General features: G+C 39.4%; 2 protein-coding genes and 1 long non-coding RNA gene across 4 annotated transcripts; 1 reads left to right on the plus strand and 2 right to left on the minus strand.

Moving 5' to 3' along the window:
* Positions 1-762: 762 nt before the first annotated feature.
* Positions 763-16118, plus strand: LOC116733548 (zona pellucida sperm-binding protein 4-like). Its single transcript, XM_032584374.1, is given in 10 exon segments — positions 763-1388; positions 1390-1475; positions 1522-2168; positions 2327-2511; positions 2603-2700; positions 2777-2940; positions 3023-3215; positions 15250-15397; positions 15473-15551; positions 15636-16118. Coding segments are annotated over 10 exon segments (2301 nt in total). The 5' UTR covers positions 763-794; the 3' UTR covers positions 15743-16118.
* Positions 16119-16748: 630 nt separating this feature from the next.
* Positions 16749-17628, minus strand: LOC116733564 (uncharacterized). Its single transcript, XR_004342063.1, has 2 exons — positions 17583-17628; positions 16749-17527 (listed from the first exon to the last, which is right to left on the minus strand). It is a non-coding gene; the product is annotated as an uncharacterized LOC116733564 (long non-coding RNA).
* A 149-nt stretch (positions 17629-17777) lies between these two features.
* On the minus strand, positions 17778-23944 carry tmem263 (transmembrane protein 263). Of its 2 annotated transcripts, none has more exons than XM_032549121.1 (3): positions 23756-23944; positions 20821-20887; positions 17778-18707 (listed from the first exon to the last, which is right to left on the minus strand). In XM_032549121.1, exons 2-3 carry the CDS (start codon positions 20885-20887, stop codon positions 18421-18423), a joined length of 354 nt encoding a protein of 117 aa, XP_032405012.1. In that variant the 5' UTR covers positions 23756-23944; the 3' UTR covers positions 17778-18420. The 2 variants fall into 2 exon arrangements, with proteins under 2 accessions (XP_032405012.1, XP_032405021.1); XM_032549130.1 differs by lacking the exon at positions 23756-23944 and adding an exon at positions 23182-23674.
* Between the last annotated feature and the right edge of the window lie 882 nt (positions 23945-24826).

Below are 24826 nucleotides of genomic sequence, written 5' to 3' on the forward strand. Positions count from 1 at the left end.
TAGTGGTTATAAACAAGCCAATCCCTTCTTCAACAGTGTCCGTATGGTTACTTACCAGGATGACTTTCCACTTCACAAAGCTTAAAATCATTTTAAAACTTTGTGTGTGCTTAAGTTTTTTTTTTTTTTTTTACAGTAGTCCAATGGACTCCGCAGTACCCAGATGTCAATCCTTGTGATATGTGATTTGCACTGACTGTGTAATGCTATCATTAAATATAACAATGGTACCATATACTTAATGTTCAAACCCCACTTTTGTAAATTAACCTCAAACCCTAATCCTGGTCAGAAATACAAAGCAAGGTAAAGAAAAATATTCTGTAAAACCTCTACATTTCATTTCTGAGGCAATTCTATGCTAAATGTTCTTTTCTACTGGGTTTTTGACATTGTTGTATTTATAATACAAATATAAATAATAGGAGAACTAGTAAATGTGAGAATGAAAAAACACATTAGCTGAGGTACAGATCAAATGAAGCTGGAAGTCCAGAGAAAAGATCGATGTGTTTGTGATGATGTGCTAATAAAACAAACATTTGCTAAAGATAAATTTTGGGGTGTAAAGACCACATAAAAGTTATTGTGACCCATAACATAATGTCATACTGTTATCTAACTCACTGACCTGATCTGATAAGACAGAATTGCCCTCCTTTGTATGAATGCTGGAAATTATTATTTCCCCAAGGGGTGGAGTCTGTAAAGCATTATGTCTGGGAAGACATAAATGAAACAACAGACAGAAAGTGGAGACTTGGGGACTAACCAGACCAGACAGCTGTGAGGTCATGGCCAGTCACTGGAGTGTCACTTGTTTGGCAGCACTAGCTCTGCTATGCTGCTTGGCTAGCAAGGAAGCAGAGGCACAGAAGAACCCTCACATGCCTCAGTATACCCAGAAACCTCAGATGCCTCATTACCCTCAGCAACCTCAAAACCCTCAGCAACCTCAGAACCCTTACCCTCAATCTCAGATCCCTCAGCAACCTCAGAACCCTTACCCTCAATCTCAGAACCCTCAGCAACCTCAGAACCCTCACCCTCAACCTCACGACCCTCAGCAACCTCAGAACCCTTACCCTCAACCTCAGAACCCTCAGCAACCTCAGAACCCTCAACCTCAACCTCAGAACCCTCAACCTCAGAACCCTCAGCAACCTCAGAACCCTCAACCTCAACCTCAGAACCCTCACCCTCAACCTCAAAAACCTCAGCAACCTCGGAACCCTTACCCTCAATCTCAGAACCCTCAGCAACCTCAGAACCCTTACCCTCAACCTCAGAACCCCCAGCAACCTCAGAACCCCCACCCTCAACCTCAGAACCCTCAGCAACCTCAGAACCCTCAGCAACCTCAGAACCCTTCCCAGCAACCTCAGGAACCCTTACCCCCACCAACCTCAGAACCCTTACCCTCAACCTCAGAACCCTCAACAACCTCAGAACCCTCAACAACCTCACTACCCTTACCCTCAGCAACCTGCAGAACCTTTACCCTCAGCAACCTCAGAACCCTTACCCTCAGCAACCTCAGAACCCTTACCCTCAGCAACCTCAGAACCTTTACCCCCAGCAACCTCAGAACCCTTACCTTCAACCTCAGTCGCAACGTCGAATTCTGAACCCCCAGCAATTGCCATATGATGCTTCAAAGCCTCAGTATCCTCCATATCCTATGCCCCAAATGCCTGCTAGACCTCAGTATCCTCAGCCACAGATGCCTGCTAGACCTCAGTATCCTCAGCCACAGATGCCTGCTAGACCTCAGTATCCTCAGCCACAGATGCCTGCTAGACCTCAGTATCCTCAGCCACAGATGCCTGCTAGACCTCAGTATCCTCAGCCACAGATGCCTGCTGGACCTCAGTATCCTCAGCCACAGATGCCTGCTGGACCTCAGTATCCTCAGCCACAGATGCCTGTTAAACCTCAGTATCCTCAGCCACAGATGCCTGTTAAACCTCAGTATCCTCAGCCACTGAAGCCTCAAACAGCCACCATTCCTCCCTTGAGACCACAAGACCTTTTGATTCCCAGCCCTAAAAGGTGTGATGTGCCAACAGCTTCAAGAGTACCATGTGGAGCTCCAGACATCACTGCCACTGAATGTGAGGCCAGAGATTGCTGCTTTCAAGGCCAGTCTTGCTACTTTGGAAAAGGAGGTGAGTGTTGAACCGGCTACTCTTGTAAGACGAAAACTGAAATACATTAGCCTGTAAAACATCTAATTCAAAACGAAAGTGACTAATCGGAAGTTCTTACAAGTGGAATTTGGTGTGCATAGTTTAACTTATCATATTGTGTCTTTTTTTTCCATTAGTGACAGTCCAGTGTACCAAGGATGGCCAATTTATTGTTGTTGTAGCCAAAGACGTCACCCTCCCCCACATTGACCTTGAAACAATCTCACTGTGGGGAGGAGGTCCAGGCTGTACACACGTTGACTCTAATTCCATTTTTGCTATCTATTTCTTTCCTGTTACTGCCTGTGGCACTGTTGTCATGGTAAAATCAAAATTTTAAAATTGCTTTAATTTAGGCAATAATCTGGTTATTTTTCAATAATTACCCATTTTGCCATTTTAACACATTGTAGGAGGAGCCTGGAGTTATAATATATGAGAACAGTATGACATCTTCCTATGAAGTGGGTATTGGGCCTCTTGGAGCCATTACCAGGGACAGCAGCTATGAGTAGGTGAACATTAGAAAAGTATCATATTTTAAGAATAAATATATAAGCCAGTTCAACACCCATTCTCTTTTCCAGATTACTCTTCCAGTGTAGGTACATTGGCACCTCAGTTGAAACTCTGGTGGTCGAAGTTCTGCTGTTGGATAATCCTCCTCTGCCAGTTGCTGTTGGTCTTGGACCCATCAGAGTGGGTCTGAAGTTGGGCAATGGCCAGTGCATTACAAAGGGTTGCAACGATGGTCAGTATATGTTGCCCGCAAAGTGATGCCGACCATTTTGCAAACTTGGCTGTCGTAATGACTTGTGCGTTTGGTCTCCCAGTGGATGCGGCCTACACCTCTTACTATCAGGACTCAGACTATCCTGTTGGCAAAGTACTGAGGGATCCAGTGTATGTGGAAGTTCAGCTGCTTAACAAGACAGATCCCACACTGGTTCTGACTCTTGGACGCTGTTGGGCAACTACAGGCCCCAACCCTCATAGCCTGCCCCAGTGGGACATTCTGATTAATGGGTAACTAAAACACTTTTTTCCGCTATATTAGTAATGATAACAAGCTGGTTCTTTACATTTATGTCAATTATGTTTATTAGAAAGATTTTCTTAATGCTATTTGAATCTGAGTGAGATGGATGTTAAATTTTATTATAAACAGTTATTAAAATTGAGGGAAAATGATACTATAATAGACAAGTTTATCTGCAAAATAGAAGTACAAATTAACTTTTATGGATAAAATACATTTAAATCTCACAAAAGTAAGTACTGTGCAGAACTCTGCAAGATAATAAGGGAACTTGCTGTTGTGTAGTGAACAAATAAACTTATAATGATGCAAGTGACATTTCTACAGTTCAGCACAAAGCCTTTCATAGCCCTTGCAGTTTTAGATTTGAAGCAATATTTTAATTTTATCAACATATCTGACTGGAAGTATTTTTAGTAAATTGAAGTCCCAGTCTGAGTCCTCACTTGAATCTGTTAGAGAACTTGTGGAGGGAGCTAAAAATCAGGGTAATGGCATGGAGGATTTTCAACCTTCATGACTTGTAGCTCATCACCGAAGATAAGTCATCAAAAATATCGGTGTAAGAAAAGGCTCAGCAATTATGGGAAGGGCTTGATTAATGCCTTTTTCAATTAAATGTTTTGAAAGCAGATAATCATCCTACATTCTTTTAGTATCTTTTGTCAGATACCAATCTCATTTCTAATCAGAGAGAAACTTAATAATTTTGGACTTTTTTGTAGAAAACCCCCCTTATTGCTTACTGAGTTTTAATAGAGAAACACAATGCTTTTGATAAGATGTTATTGGGGCCTGCCATAGCAATGCATAGGTAGGGCAGTGACTGACTTGCCATAGATGTATGGGAGGCAATATTGTTCTACCATGGATAGAATGTCTCTTTATTATTATTGGGGCCTGCCATAGCAATGCATAGGGAGAGCAGTGACTGACTTGCATTAGCACACACTTTTTCTTAGGCTAACATTAGTATTTTGGCTCGTTTTAGCTTAAACACAAGTTTTAACATAGTGAATGGCGCAAGTCCATGTTAGTCAGCATGCTTGTGACTCTCAACATGCTCTTGAGTACATTGTAGCTTACTTTTATCATTGATGCTAATTTTTAGCATCAGAACGCTGGGTTCCAACCGACGAGCACACTTTTCTCAGGCCCTGTTTAAATCTCTTCAGAAATTTTCTAGTTATAATTATTTATTTTTCTTCTGTTAATGCAGCTCTACCGCTGCGTGCCCCCCCCCCCACAAAGATGGTATCAAAACGTGTGGCTCGATCCCAGCATTGGAGCTATTATTTTTATTGGGAATCGGAGTTATGATGGTACGGAGCCCTCTAGGGGACATTGGGAATTTTTTTTTTTTGTGTTACCTCGCAAAACTTTTACTTTCCCCTCGCAATACTTTTGCGTTACCTCGCAATAAGTTTTGCTTTCCCTAGCAATATGCTTGCCATATTTGACGCTTGGTCGAACAGATGACAATCAACTCCAGGCCACTTCTTTGTTCTGTCACAATGTTCGATTTATTCCATTTTGATTATCATGCATCAAACTTTACAAGGACTGCGACAGACTGACCAGGCCAAACAATGCACCACTGCCGCTTCCTCATACACACAAAGCCAGGATGCCAGTAACCTTCCCATTCATACTAGGTTACAGTCACGCCTACATCGACGCACCCACCACCCAAAGGTCAAAGCCACGTGCTCCTGTCATATCAATAATGATTTATTTCATCCATATGACTCTTACAGAACCTGAGTGAAAGCGTGTTTATTATTATTAACTCTTTGGTGCAAAAAACTGATTGAAACTTGATTTAACTGCATGTTTATGTCTGTTTGTGTAAGGCTGAGATGAAGCTGCACATGAAAACGGCCTTTTAAACCATTCAGAATACCAGCACAATAGAGACACACTGTCAAAACTCAAAACTGATGATAACCCCATGATGATAACTCAGAAATAGTCCAAATAGTTTGGATGTGTGTTTATTTCTTTCCTACTTACAGAAAGTTTCTGTTTATAGGTTTGTGGTCCATTTCCATACTAAAAAAACTAAAAAAGTTTCTGTTTATAGGTTTGTGGTCCATTTCCATACTAAAAAAAAAGATATAAAACTTCAGATATTTCACAAGGAGATATTAACATTCATGGAAAAACCTTACATAACCTTGTATTAAAGCAGAAAGTACGGCGGCCCCGTAAGAAAGGCTTACAGTATTAAATTATGCAGAGTGAACTGATCAGTACATTATTCCGAGAAAACGTGAAACCTTTTGCGCAGGAACGCAAAAGTTTTGTGAGGGAAAGCAAAAGAAAAAAATTTCCCAAAAATTTGGAGCCCTCCAAGGAGCCCCTTAGAGAGCTCCATACGATGGCGACGTAAAAAGCAAAAGACGAGCAAAATTTCCAACTGTTGGGACACAGAGTGTAACTGAAACCAACTGCCGCTCCATTAGAGTGAGAAATGGAGTGGATTTTTGACCCCCTAACCAATTTTGAAATCGCTCTCACGCCTACAAAAATTGCGCGATTGGTATGAAAGTCGGTCAGGACATCGCACCGAATGCTGTAAAATGTTTTCAAAATTTCTCCAGGGCTGACGGTTTTCTGTCAAGGTGCTTCAGATCAAAGTAGTGTGACAGGGTAACCTCAGGCTCCCAGACAGTCATTTTCATCCTTTTCTCAAAAGTTTCAGAGCTCAGCGCACACCATCTCTCTCTCACCACTATTACTGTGAGAGAGCAAGAGAGATATTAATTGCGGTACTATCGGAGACAAGAAATAGCCCTCTCATACGCTTCAAAGGGTTTTCGAATGCATCTCACAGTTTCTGAACGGGAAGGAGTTGTTCGGACTGCTTTTTTCAGAAAAACTGAATGGGTGTCTCACAAAGATAGAATTCTTTCTCCACCTAGCCTATATGCCACGGACTTCCATTTTAGCACTTCTGCATTTTTTTACCACATAGACCACTTGGGGCGCAGGCCACAGTACGTTAACAATGGCTTCTCGGTCGCAGCAGGACTGTTAATGATGCTTATAGAATTATTCAGACATCCTGAAATGCTCCAACAACAACAAAGGATTTAAGCTGGATGTGTCAAACTTCACAATAACTTCAAAGGCAAGTTAATAAATCATTTGTATTCACCATAATGCCTCATGTCTGACATAGCTAACAGGGACAATCTTACAAAAATGCTATGTAAACGTTAAGTGTTTTGATTATCTGTTCGATGTGCGATCTATCTGTGCAATGATGTTTTATATATATATATATAGATATATCTACAGTACAGACCGAAAGTTTGGACACACCTTTTAATTCAATGAGTTTCCTTTATTTTCATGACTATTGACATTGTAGATTCACACTGAAGGCATCAAAACTATGAATAACACATGTGGAAATATCCATCCATCCATCCATCCATCCATCTTCTTCCGCTTATCCGAGGTCGGGTCGCGGGGGTAGCAGCTTCAGAAGGGAGGCCCAGACTTCCCTCTTCCCGGCCACTTCTTCTAGCTCTTCCGGGGGAATCCCGAGGCGTTCCCAGGCCAGCCGAGAGACATAGTCCCTCCAGCGTGTCCTGAGTCTTCCCCGGGGCCTCCTCCCGGTGGGACGTGCCCGGAACACCTCACCAGGGAGGCGTCCAGGAGGCATCCTGACCAGATGCCCGAGCCACCTCGACTGGCTCCTCTCGATGTGAAGGAGCAGCGGCTCTACTCTGAGTCCCTCCCGGATGACTGAGCTTCTCACCCCATCTCTAAGGGAGAGCCCAGCCACCCTACGGAGAAAACCCATTTCGGTCGCTTGTATCCGCAATCTCGTTCTTTCGGTCATGACCCAAAGTTCATGACCATAGATGAGGGTGGGAATGTAGATCGACCGGTAAATCGAGAGCTTCACTTTATGGCTCAGCTCTCTCTTCACCACGACGGACCAGTACAGCGCTCGCTTGACGGCAGACGCTGCACCAATCCGCCTGTCGATCTCCCTCTCCCTTCTTCCCCCATTTGTGAACAAGATCCCGAGATACTTGAACTCCTCCACCTGGGGCAGGACACCCCCCTTGACCCGGAGAAGGCACTCTACCCTTTTCTGGCTCAAGACCATGGCCTCGGATTTGGAGGCACTGATCCCCATCCCGGCCGCTTCACACTTGGCTGCGAACCGCTCCAGCGAGAGCTGCAGATCATGACCTGATGAGGCCAGTAGGACCACATCGTCTGCAAAAAGCAGAGATGAGATCCTGAGGCCACCAAATCGAATCCCCTCAACACCTTGGCTGCGCCTAGAAATTCTGTCCATGAAAGTGATGAACAGAATCGGTGACAAAGGGCAGCCCTGGCGGAGTCCAACTCTCACCGGAAACGAGCCCGACTTACTGCCGGCAATATCCACTAAACAAAAAAGTGTAAAACAACTAAAAATACCCCTTATATTCTAGTTTCTTCAAAGTAGCAACCTTTTGCTGTGATTACTGCTTTGTACACACTTTGTATTTTCTTGATGAGCTTCAAGAGGTAGTCACCTGAAATGGTTTTCACTTCATAGGTGTGCCCTGTCAGGTTAATAAGTGGGATTTCTTGCCTTATAAATAGTCATGAAAATAAAGAAAACCCATTGAATTAGAAGGTGTGTCCAAACTTTTGGTCTGTATTGTATATATATATCTATATATGTATATAGATGTATATATCCATATATCTATATAGTACCCAACGAGTAGCTATCAGTCGAAGCTGAAGTTAGCGTCCTAATGTAGCTTCTAATTCGGATAATAGCTAAACGATTACACTTACCTTTTCACTATCTTGAGCATTTTTAATGTGTTGTATTTTAAAGCCTACAACACCCAGACATTTCAAGCCTAACTGGACTATTCTGCACTAATAGCAGAATAAATAAAACATTTGTGAAACCTTCTAAATGATTTGTAAAATTGGTAAATACTGATGAATCTCATAACGTTTTTTGCATCTAGAACGCATTAGATCTGAATTATTGAATTGGCATTATTTGTTATTTTATCTTTCTGTTCAATTTCTTTTTTATATCTTTATTATAGCTGGAGTTGGACAGGAGTTCTGTTTGGTGGCTTCCTGAAGGGAGGGATCGGCTGAGCTAATGCTGCCAACAGCTTTTCCGTCTCCTGCTGTTAACTTTTTTGCTTTTCTTTATATAGAAAGTATTCCTATCCGTAGCTCTGTTTCCATTTTGTATGTTTGCTCTATTTTTTATTTTTACCTTAATGCTTACCTGGTCAATTGAAGTGGCAATGTACATCCTCTTTACTGGCAAATGTGTCAGAACCACATGGACTGTGCTGGTTAAGTCAGATCAATCTGAATCTTTATTTCTCATTAAAACGACTTCTTGTAATTTTAAGACATCACTATAAAACTGCATATTTATTCTGCTGTTATGATGACTGCATTCTCGTAATTAAAAATTTTGTATCCTGGCCAGGGGCGCCGTATAGAGGGGGAAGTTAGGACAATTCCAAGGGCCCCTGACCGACAGGGGGCCCCTCCCACATTTTTTTTTTCTTATCCACCTTATTCCTGGGAGGCTTACTGGGGAAACGATTATGGGTCTTACTTCCGGCGCCCACCGGAAGTAGCAGTATTTCACTGTAATTTGTAGGGTTTTTTGCTAGTCTATATTCATGACAGACATTACATCTCTCTTTTTGGTTATAATACAATATTTAGTAAAACTAGTTTACTGACACACCGTCTGCTATCAGAGAGCTGCTCAGAACAGATTATCGTAATTGTGAGTTTAATCACGGGGAGCGACAGGAACACAATCGTTAAGTTTTGTAATGGAATTACCGTGAATTAGCAGCGCTGCTAGCAGCTTGTTTCTCTGAAGAACTCACAGTAATAAAGAAAAAAGCAGAGAAGCTGGTCAGAGATCTGAGCTGTAGGTTTGTGCCAACAGTATAAAACACCAGAACTACACAATATTAACCTGGTGTGATGTGAATTTTATTTTTCGTTTGAATTAAAAAAATTATAACATTCATGATCTGAGTCTTTATAATTATGATTGGGACAGCAAAATTTATTTATAAGACAAAATAAAATATCTGGGATTATTTAGTCCATCACGACCTGAACCTCGAGGTTCTCCGTTGCTGAGTGTCGCTGCAAATCAGCACAGAAATAACCGCAGCTGTTGCGTTCCAGACCGTAATACAGAGAATCTCCCCACTGGACTAGAACCAAACCGAATCACACATTAACCTGTTATAGAGAGCAACTTGCCACTGGAAAGTGTCATAAGATGCCCTTGTGACCCTCGGGTAACTGTTGTGCTGTTCGTGACTATACTCTAATAATCAGGCCACGTTTACACCGTGTTCCAAATTATTATGCAAATTGGATTAAAGTGTCATAAAGATAAAATTTTTTGTTGTGCTATTACATTTATAGATGGTATTGTGTGTCAGGGCTCTTTGAATAATTTCAGAGAGCTGGGTTGATTAGTTTGTCTGGTGAGCTCAATTAAAGGAAATCTACTTAAGAAGGATGTTCCACATTATGAAGCAGGCCACAGGTTTCAAACAATATGGGAAAGAGAAAGGATCTCTCTGCTGACTAAAATCATCAGGTAGTGTAGTGCCGTATGGCATGGTATGAAAACATTAGATATTTAACGAAAACTGAAGCGTTATCGTACTGTGAAGAGATTTGTGGCTGATTCAGAACAAAGATGGGTTTGTACAGATAAAGGCATAATGAGGAAGGTTTCTGTTAGACAAATTCATCGGATTAAGAGAGCAGCTGTTAAAATGCTCTTGCAAAGCAGCAAACAGTTATTTGAAGCTGCTGGTGCCTCTGGAACCTCAAGGTGGAGGATCCTCCAGAGGCTTGCGGTGAATGAACCTACTATTCGGCCCCTAACCAGTGTTTACAAGCAGAACCGGTCGCAGTGGGCCCAGCCGTACATGAAGATTAATTTTCAAACAGACTTGTTCACTGATGACTGCTGTGCAATCCTGGATGGTCCAGATGGACGGAGTAGTGGATGGCCACCACATCCCAACATGACTGTGATGTCAGTAAGGAGGTGGTGGAGTCATGCTTTGGGCTGAAATCATGGGGAGAGAATCATTGGTCGGCCTCTTCAGAGTCCCTGAAGGTGTGAAAATGACTACAGCAAAGTATATGGACTTTCTGACTGATCACTTTCTTTCATGGTTCAAAAAGAAGAGCCGTACCTTCAGTAGCAAAATCATCCTCATGCATGACAATGCACCATCTCATGCTGCAAGGAATACCACTGTGTCATTGGCTGCTATGGGCATAAAAGGGGAGAAACTCATGGTGTGGTCACCATCCTCCTCTGACCTCAGCCCTATTGAGAACCTTTGGAGTTTCCTCAAGCAGAAGATCTGAGGGTGGAATGCAGCTCATATCAAAACTGCAGCTCTGGGAAGGTTTTCTGACATCCTGCAAAGAAATTCAAGCAGAAACTTTCCACAAACTCACAAGTTCAATGGATGCAAGAATTGTGCAGGTGATATCAAAGAAGGTCCTATGTTAACATGTAACTCGGTCTGTTAAGATGTTTTTGATTGAAATAGCTTTTGATTTTAGTACATGTGACCATTTAATGCTGCACGTTCACAGAATGACCGTTTGAAGTTCTTTATAATCCATAAAATGTTTAGAAAATCTGCTGTGCATAATAATTTGGAAAAGTGCATTTTGAGTTTTTTATTTTTGAAAAAAAGACGTTTCTCATTGGGAGCTTTGTTCAGTAAAATTTGATTTATACTGTAATAGTTCATGACTTGAAAATTATACTGACCGTCATTTGCATTGGCCATTTAGAAAAATCTGAGAAAATATCACTTGCATAATAATTTGGAACACGGTGTAGTTTGTGGATGCAGCAAGTGTGTTTTGAACGTCCTCCCAAAACAAAAACGGTAGTTTTCATTGCCTACGGACAGATAAAGAAACAAAAAGAATTTGGCTAAAAATTCTAAACTTGAAGAGAGAACCCAAAATGCTTTATGTGTGCTCATTTCATTGTGTGGACAAAAAGCCAATGGAAGAAAACCCTCATATGCATCCGTAGCAACCGCATATGCTAGTGCGGGTACCTAGATATGCAAGGGCGACTTGAAGAAATGCAGCCATTTCTTCAAGTTGCCATCCCTCCCCGTAATAGCTGTAGGTTGCGGTAAACCAACAGTGTCACATTTAAGCTACGATAGCTGGTGTTCCCACATATTTTATAGCCTAAAACCTCTGACGAAAGCCGGTTAGCGAGTTGCTAACATGTAAACAAATGGCAGTTCCGGTTTGCGGCGGAAGTCGCGCCCATAAATCACGCAAAGCCTCATGGGGGCTAGGAATAAGGTGGCTAGAAATAGAGAAAAAGATGGGGCCCTGTCAATTACAAAATTAAGCATATAATTTTTAAAAAATTGTTTTAGCAGTAAAAATTAAATGTTACCACTCCCAGTCCAAAAAACACATATCAATATTTGCCCTGAACACCCCCCTGGATCTGCATGAAATGGTTCGTTCCTGCTTGGCTCGACGGTGTTCAGCAACAGTCACAAAACAAGAACGACTGTGGGAGTTACTATGCTGCCAAGAAAAATGGTTTCACAAAGAAAGAGAACAAAGACAAGAGTGTCAATTTATAGCCTAGTTTTTCTCCAAGAGAGGAGGGTAGACTGTGCGAGATTGTCAACCATTTAGCTTAGCTACAGACTACTGTTTGCCTCCATTTCACTAGCATCTAATGAATGAAGGGAAGAATTTAACAACATATTTATATGTTTAACTTTACCCTGTACCTCTTACCACACTTAACAACAGATGAGTCGGTTAGCAGCAGCTCTAACTCCGATACCAGTATAACCTTTAACCCTGTCCCAGTGAAAAAGGTGACCAACACTGTGTTCAATCTGTGTGGATTTTTCCTGTCGCTCTACTCTTTTTACAGTTACACAACAAAAACAATTTATTACTCACAGAAATTCAAACAATCTTTATAAATTTTTCCATTAGCACACTAAGCAGTGAGTAAATGAGGTTGATTGACAGCACTAAGACTGTCCTGGTTCTGATTGTTTGTTTTTGGTCAGAACCGAGCATTTCTTTAGACAGCAATAGCAACTCAGGAGGTGGAGGAGATTGATCTTTTCACAGATTATCTGTTTCTTAGCAAACTGTCTTAACATGGTGACAGCTTTAACAAATATGGAGAAAACATATTTTTTTATTAGAGTTATATTCTGCCGCTTGAACAAAATACAACAAAGTAGCATTTTTTGAGAGGTCTGGATTGTTTCATGTACATTTTGCACAATGCTTGTGAGTGTTGCTGGAGGGGAGAGAAATTTCAATGAGCTAAAACTATTTTTAAAAAATTAAGCAACCTATTTGCCCGCAGCCTGTGGACTGTTGAATGTAAAATTTATGAGCAGTGAATATTGTGCTAGGATCAATATTGGATCAATGAAAGCAAGGCAGTTGCAAGCCTTTAAAATTGTGACGCTTTTGATGGGTCAGATAGACTCAAGAAACTGTAACAGCAGCTGCAAAGGGGGGACCCAAATAAATTTTTTGTCATGGGGCCCAAGATTCCTGCCGGCCCCCCGGATCCTGGTCACAGATTGGCGACCTGTCCAGGATGTACCCCGCCTCTTGCCCGAAACGTTTACTGGAGATATTCACCAGCACCCCTCCCGATCCCACTAGGGACAAGGGTGTACAGAAAATGGATGGATGGATGTATCTGGCCATAATGCCAAGATACATCTCAGGTACAGTGAGATCCTCAAGTTTGAAGTTTGAAGTTCTGGTAGTTGTACAACTACCAGAAGAGATGATTGAAATAAAGGCACTTTTTGAAAGTATTTTCTGTAATTTTATTATAGAAATTGAGTACGGGAGGAATCGATTAAAATCAAATCTGGTATGAAAAAAAATCTTGTAAGTCATATCATCCAGCCTTATTCAGTTTATTGAATTACATGACTAACTGCATATTTCTTAATATTCACAAGTATAGAACAAAAAAGCCCACAAAACAACATATTTTGTCCTGATTAACCGCCAAAACAATGACTTGTTTACAGTGGTAACGACATTGCACACGGCAAACTAAAGCCATTTATAAATAAATTTACAAGCTTCCTGTCATGTAAACTAAAAACATGAAGTAATACAGCAGCTTAATGAAAGCCAGGGTATAAAACAAATTAAATAAAACTTACCGTAATCTTCGATGAAATAAAACACACAACGAAACTTCCACAGGTAGAATGTATAAGAAATATGCTGAGTAAGCAATATGAGGTGTAGTATTGATGTGCGCATCAAGGTAGGACGGATTTATGGGTAGCACAGATAAACATGTTACCTGTGTGGTTTGGATCATGTTGCTCGGTGTTGGTAGAACAGAAAGACGGAATAATTTTCAGGATGAAGCATTGCTGCCCTCGGCTGCTCTTAAATTACCTTGCTTGGTATCGGAGGGGCGCTCCAACTGCATGTTAAGTGTATTTTATATAATTGTAATATTTTAAAAAACTAAAGAGTTGCCTAAAAATAATTTAATATTCGGTATACAAACGCATACATCAACACACACACATTGACTTACCTTGTGCCGAATCGCTGCCTCTGTTCTCAGCCTGTTCCCGTAACAGTGGATTTCCTCCCGCATTATTTTCCTCCAACAAATTATTCCAGTGAACGAAGCAGGTACAGCTCCCTTTCAACCTCCGTCTTCCCATTTCTGACGCTGAATCTTCAATTTCCTCAAGTTTGAAATAGCAGGCAGCTACAAACTTTACCAGTGTTAGCTTTAGTGGCTACATTTTGGCTATGGTCTGTTGTCGCCTTTATATCAGCAGGAAAATGAAAAAACTAAGCACTGGATTGTACCAGCTAATTACTGGACACAACGGCACACAACAAAACTCAGCTGTACCAGTAGCTCAAATATATTTTAACTTTTGCGTCTTGTTCATGGTACAGCTCTTGCAGATATGGCTAAAAACAGTAGGAGCAAGCGGTACCCGGAAACGATCTATGTGGCGAAAATTTAAACGGAAGTACGTCACCACTACTGTGGGTATTGCTGGGTTTCAGATGACGTAGCACCGATTTCACCCAATGCAGATGGAGGGCCAGAAGTAAATGCAGCCCATTTATTTCTGTTGATCCAGCATCAAAATGCCTAAAGTCTGTGTCCTGTACAGTTGTTCCAACCGTTCTAATAGAGAGAAAGATAAACGTTATTTTCGTGTTTCGAAGGTAGTTGGTCACAAGGGAGTTCATTTTTAAAAACTTACCGAAAAAAACTGGATGGATCAACAATCTACAGCTAAAAACAGGCGGTGCTGAAACTAACAATGCCAGAGTTTGCAGCGCCGAGTTTCTAACAGGTAACGATTGTATCGTTTAAATTGTATTTTCAGATATTTTATTGGACAATTACTTAGAAAGACAAGCATTCATATGTAAGGTAAGATATATTATTTTTATGCCCTAGCGTGGTTGTCCTCAGAGTGCTAACGTTGTTAGCAGCTAGCCTAACCCTAACTCTAAAATAAAAGCCTGAATGTTCTTCTCATTATTAGCCCTTACTATCTGTTTCTCTGAGGTTATTGCACTGCCTTGCTAATGTTTGTGCTAATGCACAAACATTAGCATTTCACTGCCCTCCACTAGTGCAGCATTAGCTTTTCCCCTAAAATACGCTTTTATCTATTTTTCTTATTTATTAGCCATGTTTAGTATACTGAATGGATTAAGTCCATGTTAGTCAACATGCTTGAGATTCTCCACATGCTATTAATATTAGCTAAGCTTAGCATTGATGCAAATTTCTAGCATCAGAACACTGGGTTCTAACGGGGCACACTTTGGCAGGCCCCGTTTAAATTTCTTCAGAAATTTTCTGGTTATGCTGTGCTGTTTGCCTTAACACACCCATGTTGACCCCAGTATTACTCCATTTCCATCCAGATGTCCATATGCAGATGATCGTTACCTCTCCACACTGGTTCCAGTGGGTCCTTCATCTGGTCTGGAATTTCCAACTCACTACCGACGTTTCATTTTCAAAAAGTTTACCTTTGTGGACACCAATTCAATGGAACCCCTAAGAGAATACGTAATGAATGCAGCACCCTGACAAAAACAACCACTGTTATTAGATATTATTTCTAATAATGTTTTTCTTCTTCAGGTGTACATTCATTGTAGCACAGCTGTGTGCGTTCCAGGACATGGTGTAAGCTGTGAACCATTATGTCACACTATAGGAAGTAAGTGATTCATTTGAAAACCTACAAAAATATAATGATCAACAGACACCCAGATGTGACCATAGTTTTCATGTCATTGTGCAGAGAGAGACACAGAGGCTGCAGAGGAGAGGAAGGTTGAACCAAAGGTTGTGGTTTCATCTGGACAAGTGATTATGACTGCCCCTCAGGAGCGAGCAGAGTCAACCTAAGCAATTCAACCGGGAACATTTAGAAAAAACACTTTTAAAATTAATGCAGTTGTTGAACAGTAAAAAAAAAAGTAACTGTATTTCTAAGTAAATGATCGCACAATATATAACCAGCAGTTGATTCAGTTTTGAAGATAGAATGATTGGTTCTTGTTAGTTCTTCATATAAAAGTTGTTTACTTGACAACATGTTTAAAGTTGTATTTAGTGGTTTCGTTGTACAAGTTTGAATTGTATGAATTCTCCAAATATGTCAAGCATGAAAAAAACCAAATGGCATCGCAGGAGCACCCCAAGTTTAAAAAGTAATAGTTTCAAACTTCTGTTGACAAACTGCATGAATTAAAATGTAAAAAAATGAATAAATAAATCAATATATTGATATTTGTAAATCCAATGAAACAAAATGTAACAAAAGTTGAAGATAGAAGAGTTGCTACAAATTTTTTATGTATACATTGAAAAAAACTATTTTACACGTAAATTAGGTGCAAGGGGGATCAGTATTCTTGCTACTGTGACTGAACAAAATAAACATTTAGAAGCAAACAAAACCAGAGGTTCTGACCTTTAAAAGGTTACTGTGACCCAAAGAGTCAACAAACAAAATAGAGTAAAAGAATTATGTAAACCTCTGGTTGGAAGACCTTGGCTGGTGATTATTTAGCATCAGTTTGTGCCGGTCATTGACAACAGGACATGCTAAGACCCAAATGCCTCAGCAAACAGCACTTGTACACCTGGAGTTTCACTTGTTTCACAGCACAGACACTGGGACAGATCAAGGACAGTCAGTGGTGGCTTTCTGCCCAGGTCAGAGGGCACCACAAAGAGAAATAATAAATGTAACTGTTGCATACTGAAGGTTTTTCAGTAACTTAATCATATATCAAGTTAACTGAGAAGACTAATGGGTTGTTTCTGCTTCTTACAGATTTCATTTGACCCTCTTTGGTTTACAATCTTACATTTAATCTTTTAGTGCAAACAAACTCTTTAAACACAATTTGAGATTCAAAAAACATTTATTTCATTTAGGAAAACATATAAAACAGCATTTCCAAAGTAATTTGGCTTGTGAACCATCTTAGGCTAAAACAGAAGTGAAAAGCACAATATACAGATCGGTCAAACAAGAACTTAAGTAATCTACGATGATTTGGACACTTAAAATTTTCATCCACATACCCTATCCTATCTGAATTATTTTCAGATCAGTTCTAAATATTTTTGATTAATTACAAATTAACATTTTTTTTGATAGAATTGTATACATTGGCCATGGTGGAGTGCTGGTGGTATGCATTTGATTGTGTGGTGAAGGGAGAAATGGCAGAAGAAAAAAGAAGAGTGGCGCGTATGCTTCGTATGCAGGAGCATTAACTCTGTTTTCTGCTTTTACCCTGCTGTTATTATCAAACTGTAAGCCTGGTAGGTGAATGGTTTTTAGCAAGCAGAAACCGAACATGTTTTATTGTGCTGCAGGAAATCTTTTTTTATGCATCCAAGTATTGTTTTTGGGGCTTCAAAAAGGGTTTATAAAAACATACTTTCTGTATAAACATTCATTTAAAAATAATTCAGTTAACCAATTCTTATGCACTAACTACAAGTGAATTGTTATAAAGAATCAGTATAATGCTACTAGAGTACGAATTTACTGCAATACGAGTCCTGAATTACTGAAGAAATAAAATCTCATTACAAATATTAAAACATACAATTTTGCAGTGAAACTTAAAGCATATTAATTATATACAGTACAGACCAAAAGTTTGGACACAACTGTGTGTCCAAACCTTTGGTCTGTACTCGATACAGACCAAAAGTTTGGACACACCTTCTCATTGAATTCAATGAGAAGGTGTGTCCAAACTTTTGGCCTGAACTGAGTACAGACCAAAAGTTTGGACACACAGTTGTGTCCAAACTTTCGGTCTGTACTGTATATAACCTAAAATCAAGAAAATTACCTCCATAATTTAATTAGAAAAACTTTTCAGCTTTATTTTACGAGAAGAACAAAAGGAAAGCATACAAATAAGAAAAGATTTAATTACAAAAAGTCCTTTGCACAGTAATAAAATGCATTTATTGTAATAAAAATAATAATAAAATGTCTAAAGCAGGGATCTTCTACTAAGGTGAGAAGATTACCACAAGGAAGACATACAGTACATCTGAGAAACATGCACATTGAAATGGAACCAAAATGTTCAGGTTAAACACAATAAACCAACCCATAAAAATCTACATTAAAAAACGACTTTACCTACCATGTCCTTGATCAGGTTTATCTTATCATTTGTCAGTACGTGTATTTATCTGAAGAGGAGTAATTAGAAATCAGACTCAGAGTGTTTCTAGTATTTACCAGCTGAAAGTGAATTATTTCCAGATGAAAGGAACAACTCCTTATAAGGCACAAATCATCATCGATTGTCTTGAATCAGAAGGAATGAGAACAGGTGTGCTGTATTGCTTTCTTTTTATGTACAATTTTTAAAACATAATTAAACAATTGTGAATTTTATCTCTAGTTACATAAAAATGACACAAAGACAACAACATAACTTGCAAACTGCAGCTCTAAGTCTTTAGTTGCTTTTTCTCCCGCTTACAAATGTAAAAACATCTACAGGAGTGTGAGCTGTGTGTCCAGTCTCCTCTGCTCCATGTCAGTCAGACTTGTCTTTCTTTTTGCTGCCTCCTAGAGGAACTTTGTTGACTACTGCAGATCCAACCGCGGTCACGCCGCCAGCCACGGCACACACTCCCCCCTTCACCAGCCCCACTCCCATTACAGGCACGGCAGCTACAGTGCAGACAGCTGTCTTAGTGAGGTCCAGGCTCTTTCCTCCTATCCAAGTCACGCCACCCACTGTAGCTTTGGTGGCTCCATACAACCCCCCCGCCAACCTGCCGAACATCCCCGATTGTGTCTGTGGGTGGTCCTTGTTGGCGTCTGATTTAAAACAACAAAACGAACATTTTGTGAATTGATTTAATCAACGACAAAAAGTTATAAATACTATTACTTTTTCTTTAATGATGAATTTGTTTCGGAAAGATGGATTGTTTACTCTGTGACTACGGGGGCATCTCCGTAAATAAAAATATCAATGAATAGTTAATTTATGTCAGTGATTTATTCAAAAGCATAAACACAAAGTGAAATGCTTCATTAATTTTCAGGCTAATTAAAAACTTTAAAAAAATAGGAATATTAGATAAAGACAATAAAATCATAATTGTTTTTAAACAGAAATGTTATATTACAGCCTCCACAAACATATGGAAGGCTGCTCATGTGTCAGTTGTCCAGCAGGCAGCCAATAATATTATGTACTATGTATAAAGAAGGTGAGCCACAAACAGACTTTGGTAATTAGGCTGGCTGTTCACATTAATAGAAGATGAGTGGAATAAAGAAGGGTAGTGGAGAAAGACACAGATGCAAGAGGGATCATTTCAGCCTTGAGATAAATGTGAATCAAAGCCCATTCAAGAGTTTGGGGAATATTCACCAGACCTGGATTGAGACTGAACTCAGTGCTTCAAAAGCTACTGCACAGGTCCAGGGTTAAGTTCTCACAGACAACGATCATTTAGGACATCATGCCATCTGCTGGCGTTGGTGAGTTTTTTTTTTCTAAACATTTAAACAATCTGGGAAAGCCCAGTTAAAGAGTTTGTGGATTTTCTAAGTTTTGATAACTTACTTTACATTTGAGTAAATTGGAGGCATTTTGTAGTGTACTTTAAAGGAACACCTCAAACTGCTTTCTTGTGTCACATCTTGTAAAAAAAATTTTTTAAAAAAAGCAAAATAAATCAGCAAAGGTATTAGAAAGAGAAGCGTGAACCTTCACAAGTCTGGTTCATCCTTGGATACATTTTCCGGATGCCTGACGGTGCCACATTATTCTGTTTTTACATTTATATGAAAGTATAAACACCAGGGAAATATCCAGCCATTGTACCATTCAGGAAGGATGAATGTGCTTTGGTGTCAAATGTACATATCCACCCAGACGACAAATGCAAACAACCTTGTCAGGAGGCTGAAGCTGCTGAGAGTGTCGGTATCCACAATGAAACACGTAATTCACCAACACGGCCTGAAAAGCCTGTCAGAAAAGTGGCTATTGATCTAAAAGCAGCAGCAACAACTAAATAAGATTACAGTTTGCAAATGCCTTCATGGTTGAAGACATGCACTGCATTTCTACTCTTGTCCATGGGTGTCCGGCTCCATTACTCAAGGTCTGGTATCCTGAAAGTTTAGATGAGCCTCTGCTCCAACCACCTCATCGCAATGTCAAAGTTCTGGAGAGGCTCGCAAATTAACCACTATTTGATCCAGGTGTGTTGAACCAAAGAAAAATTCAAACACACAGGACTGATTTTGAACACCTCTGCTATTACATTTGAGGGAAAGAGAGGGAAACTTGCAAACCCTGCAGTGAAGTACAATGAATGAACATTCTAGCAAACTACTGTGATGCTTGTAAAAGGACACCCTGAACAATTGACCAAAAACATACACTTAAAATGCAATGCTAAAAAACATTTCACTGCATGCTAAATTCTGACTTGGAGGAATATGTTGATGAAAAATGTTTCTCTCTCATTATTTTAGAAAAGATAAATAATTTTGCTCTTTCAAACTGAATCAAAGCAGAAAGGTTTAGTTTTATTTAATGACTGACACGGTAAAGGAACATAACTCTGAAACATGATGGAGCTTTTACTTGGAGAACATGTATGGAAAGTATGTTTCCATAATTGAAACAAGTCCTGTGGTGTTTACATATTTTTTCAATGCTATTCATGCCTCTCTGTATATGACTCCTTAAATATGTCAGAGACGTTCATTAGGTTTAGGTGATTCTTAAAGCTGCATTCCTGCATTGTAATTTAGACTCAGCATGCCTTCACATTAATTTAACCAAATCCAGCCTGATTATTTTTTCCTTCATTAAATATTAAAAAGTCAGTTTAAGGCAAAACGTCAACCGTGTTCTTGCCCTTGAGTGTCTTATGAGGTGTCAAAGGAGATTTAGAGCTCAGCTTACCTGTAGCTTCTGGCTCATCTGTATGGCATGCAGGCATGTCCTCAGGCACCTGCTCAGCCTGACTCATCTGAGAACAAACATAACAAAATTACTAAGGTGACTCAAGTAGTTACACGTATGCAGTGACGATTACAGCTGGAAGGATTTTATATCTTCTTCAATAAACAGGTTTTACTTTTAAAATATGACTTTGTCAGAGTGCTGATTAAAGTCATGGTATAAAATAATTCAAGTGTTTTACATATCTACCCGTAAAACAAGCAAATACAACTTATTCCTTAAAAACCTTAGAGGTAAAACATATGGAAGGGGCTATAAGGTCATTAGAAAACAAATTATGCTTATCCATTTAAAGAAAATTATTTTATTTTTTTTACAATTAGGAGCTTTCAGACTTTTCCAGGAGTTAACATCCCACTATAATCCCCCCAAAGGTTAGACAATGTTCACAGAAATTTCATAAAAACAGACATGTTAGGATTTTGACTTTGTTCAATAAAAAAAATCAAAGTTAGTAATTTAAGTATTGCCTATTCTGAGGTTGCGCTAATTCTGTTAGGTTATTACAATAACATAAAACATTAAGAGTTTGAAGAGGTTGTACTTTCAAGATTGTATGCAGTCAAAAGCCTTCACCAGAATAGACAAAGTGAGACTAGTATATAAAATAAAGTGGAGCTGAATGTCAGCACTACACAACAGGCTACTGTGAGCACACAATGTGTCAGAAAATAAAGGAGTGTGTTTTGGGTGTGCTACTAATACCAAAAACAAGGCCGACCTGTTTATAGTCTGGAACTAAGCTGAGCAACATGTTCAAATGGGATGATTAAATTCAAACTGATGAAAAACTCCTTTTGGGGTCATTTTGCTGGGATAAAATAAATTTACTAATTAATTCTGGATTTTGAAAGATGGCGAAGTTTCATTTTAGCATGTTTTTTTTTTTCCACTGAAAAGTTAGGCACTGAGAAATTAAGTTTTCATTTGTGAATCTCAACAGGATATAAACTTCTAACAATGTGCAAGTGATTTTTTATACTACTACTCAATTACAACAGTTTACATAGAAGAAATTGACCCAATGTCAGTCTTTCACAGTATATTAATAGCAACAAAATTAATGGACATAATGATAATAAAATATTGAATATATTTAGACAACATCCATTCATCATGTTACATGCGTATCCCTATTAAGATTGTGCGGGGTGCTGGTGACTATCTCCTGTGGTCAACGGGCGAGAGGCGGGGTTCACCCTGGACAGGTCACCAGTCCATCGCAGTATTTAGACAATATCTAAATATGTATTTTGTCTTGACATAAACAAAAGTGCACTTTTGATATCTGGCTCTACTAGAATACATTTAATAAATGTTTGATGGTAAACATTCAGAAGTTATTAAGGAAGCCCAGGTTGCTTTAACATCAGCCTTTCTGGATAGTTGGGTCAAGTGTTGCTCATTTTCATCCTCACAACAAAACATCATAAATTCTTTATTTAGTTTGTTGGTCAATCAAGCACATCAAGTATGTCATGCTCTAAAATTCCTGATAGGCAGCTGACTTAGGACTTAATATAACAATAAACTAACATTAGAGAGGATGAAGTGTTTCCTCAATTCATCATAATCTGTGGAAGAACGCTGTATCACAAAGCAAGTTGGGTTTTGTGCTTTTTCACTCTTCCTCCAAACTCTTGGTCTTTGATTTTCAAAAGAAAAGTAAACATGGTATTTATATGCAGAGAGAATTTCAGACGTTGCAGTCTTCATTTTCCTGAGGCTAGGTAAGATTCTTCTGAAATGTGGCCTCAACACCACAGGTTGGTCATCTCCGTGCTGCATTGAAGCAGTATTCCCAGATCGAGAACTGATTGCATCTAGTGTGCACTACATGGACATGCTTCTCAGTAGACTGACATTTCTGTAAATTATTGGTCTTTTGTAATAATATGTTTATCGTACAAACTGAATTTCAGGTTTCCACTAACCTTCAGCCATGAATGAGCATATATTCTTCTTCGTGTAATGAATCCATATTACATGTTGGTGTCACTTTTTGAACTAAATAGACAGAAAAAGTCTGACAACCCTTCCGACATTAATAACAGATAATAGAAGGGACTGCAATAATCATGCAATCTCTGTCGCATAAAGAGACATGACATATTTTGCAAAACTGGACATCTAACTTCAGGTATATGGAATCTGAAGGCAAAATTTGCATTTTAAAAGGCTGCTCTACATAACTGTCGCCGTATTTAAGCCCAGATCAAAATAACACGTCCATCTAAAAGCTCACAACAGAACCTAAATAGAGATGACCGTTGTAAAAGACGACCACAAAGGGAAACTTACTCAGGAAGTTGCGTCAGTGAATTAACTGATGGACGTTAAATCATTCCTTGAGTGGATTTTAAATATATAATTGTACGAGTTTACCCCTCCAAAAAAAAGTAACAAACCAAGTCAAAACAATTTATGCTAGCTGCCTGCAACGTTATACGAACGTCAACTTCTACACACATTCTCGTAGAGTCGGATATGCGTTGTTTGACGGCTTTTAACGCAGTTAACCCCCAAATTATAGGACTTTAAAGACACGTTATCGCTCTGAGTGTGGTCGACGCCATCAACCACTGTAACTGCTCGCGCTTTAAGGTAAACGTGTAGAATCTTCTAGCTCGCACGTCACGTCACGTCGCTCGCGGATTTTCAACGGTTTTACACAATAACGTTCGACATCCAAACCTCCGGTTTACTCCGCTGAAACTGAAATAAGCGTCCGAGTTCGCCATGAACCTGTGGTTATAACGTCATGGCTCTTAGGTGTCCGAAAAAGAAAAAGAAAAACAAACACTGGTTGTAGTCAAGTTTTCATGGCTGACTCGTTAAACAAAACTGATCCCTAACGGTCCAAAATAACACTTACCTTGCTGTAATGGTGGCTAGTCGAAAAAAAAAGAAATCCAACGAGTTGTAGGATGATTGTGAGACTGAGTAAGTAAAATGATGAATATAAAAAAAATATGTTGCAGTCTCAAATTTAGAAATAACAAAGGTGCTGCAGGGAGTGAAGCTGGCTGGTGTTGACTGTGTTTTTAGGAGGAGGTTCTCAATCTCCACCCACAAAGCACACACACACACACACACACACACAGAGGTACAGTCTGAAAACTGGATCTCTGAATCTGCTGACCTTCACAAGCATGAATTTATTACATGGATTATCATAAATGCCTTTTTAAAGTGTATTAATAAAAGTGCATTCCTTTTTATTTAACTAATAATTCTGAACACGTACTGCGGGATGCTTGGGGGGTTGCAAATGAAGAGATTAAATGTCTATAATTTGTAAAGACCACCTACTGACCCTCACCCAAACTGTCACTCAGTGTTGGCTGGAGGGTACAAAATAAACCATCCAAATGAACTGAATCATTCATGTGTTACCAAACTGATCAAAATACAACAGCCCCGCCTCTTCCTCAGAGAGGAAGTGACGATTAGATGTTTTTGCGGCCTTCAAGTTAAGCTCGTCTCTTACAACGAGATGAGTCTCATAAAGTAAACTTTGAAGACTACTGGAGTACATTCCCACCAGGCTTTCTGAAAGTCAGGAGCAACTTTCAAAGTGTATGCTTAAAATAGACACGAAGACTAATTCCTTGACATTAAACGGCATCGTCTTGAAATTTATCTACAACTTTCACTCAATTTAGAGAAGCCCTGGAGAACCTTTCCTAAAGTTTTCCTGAAGGTCCTAAACTTTTGAAATGTAAGATGTAACATTAATGCAAGATCCTTTAAACGTTCACTGTGTAAACATTGAAAAACCTTTGAGAAGTACCCGAAAAATGTAAACTGGCTTTTTATCTGTTAAATAGCAACCAATAGCAAATAAATAAGTCAGGGTTAACAAAATTAATGATTTAACTTGCTGCTGGTACAACTGAATTTCCTTCATTGTATGGGGCAATGAAGAATATTTGTATTCTATTCT

This window comes from Xiphophorus hellerii, chromosome 2 (genome assembly GCF_003331165.1).
Source record: "Xiphophorus hellerii strain 12219 chromosome 2, Xiphophorus_hellerii-4.1, whole genome shotgun sequence".
Taxonomy (NCBI): Eukaryota; Metazoa; Chordata; class Actinopteri; order Cyprinodontiformes; family Poeciliidae; genus Xiphophorus; species Xiphophorus hellerii.

Bases quoted from the DNA above. Each gene is read 5' to 3' on its own strand.
- tmem263 (XM_032549121.1), bottom strand. From the start codon at position 20,887: ATGAGTCAGGCTGAGCAGGTGCCTGAGGACATGCCTGCATGCCATACA. The intron at 18,708-20,820 runs GTAAGCTGAGCT...GTTTTAAATCAG, and splicing joins AGATGAGCCAGAAGCTACAG to ACGCCAACAAGGACCACCCA.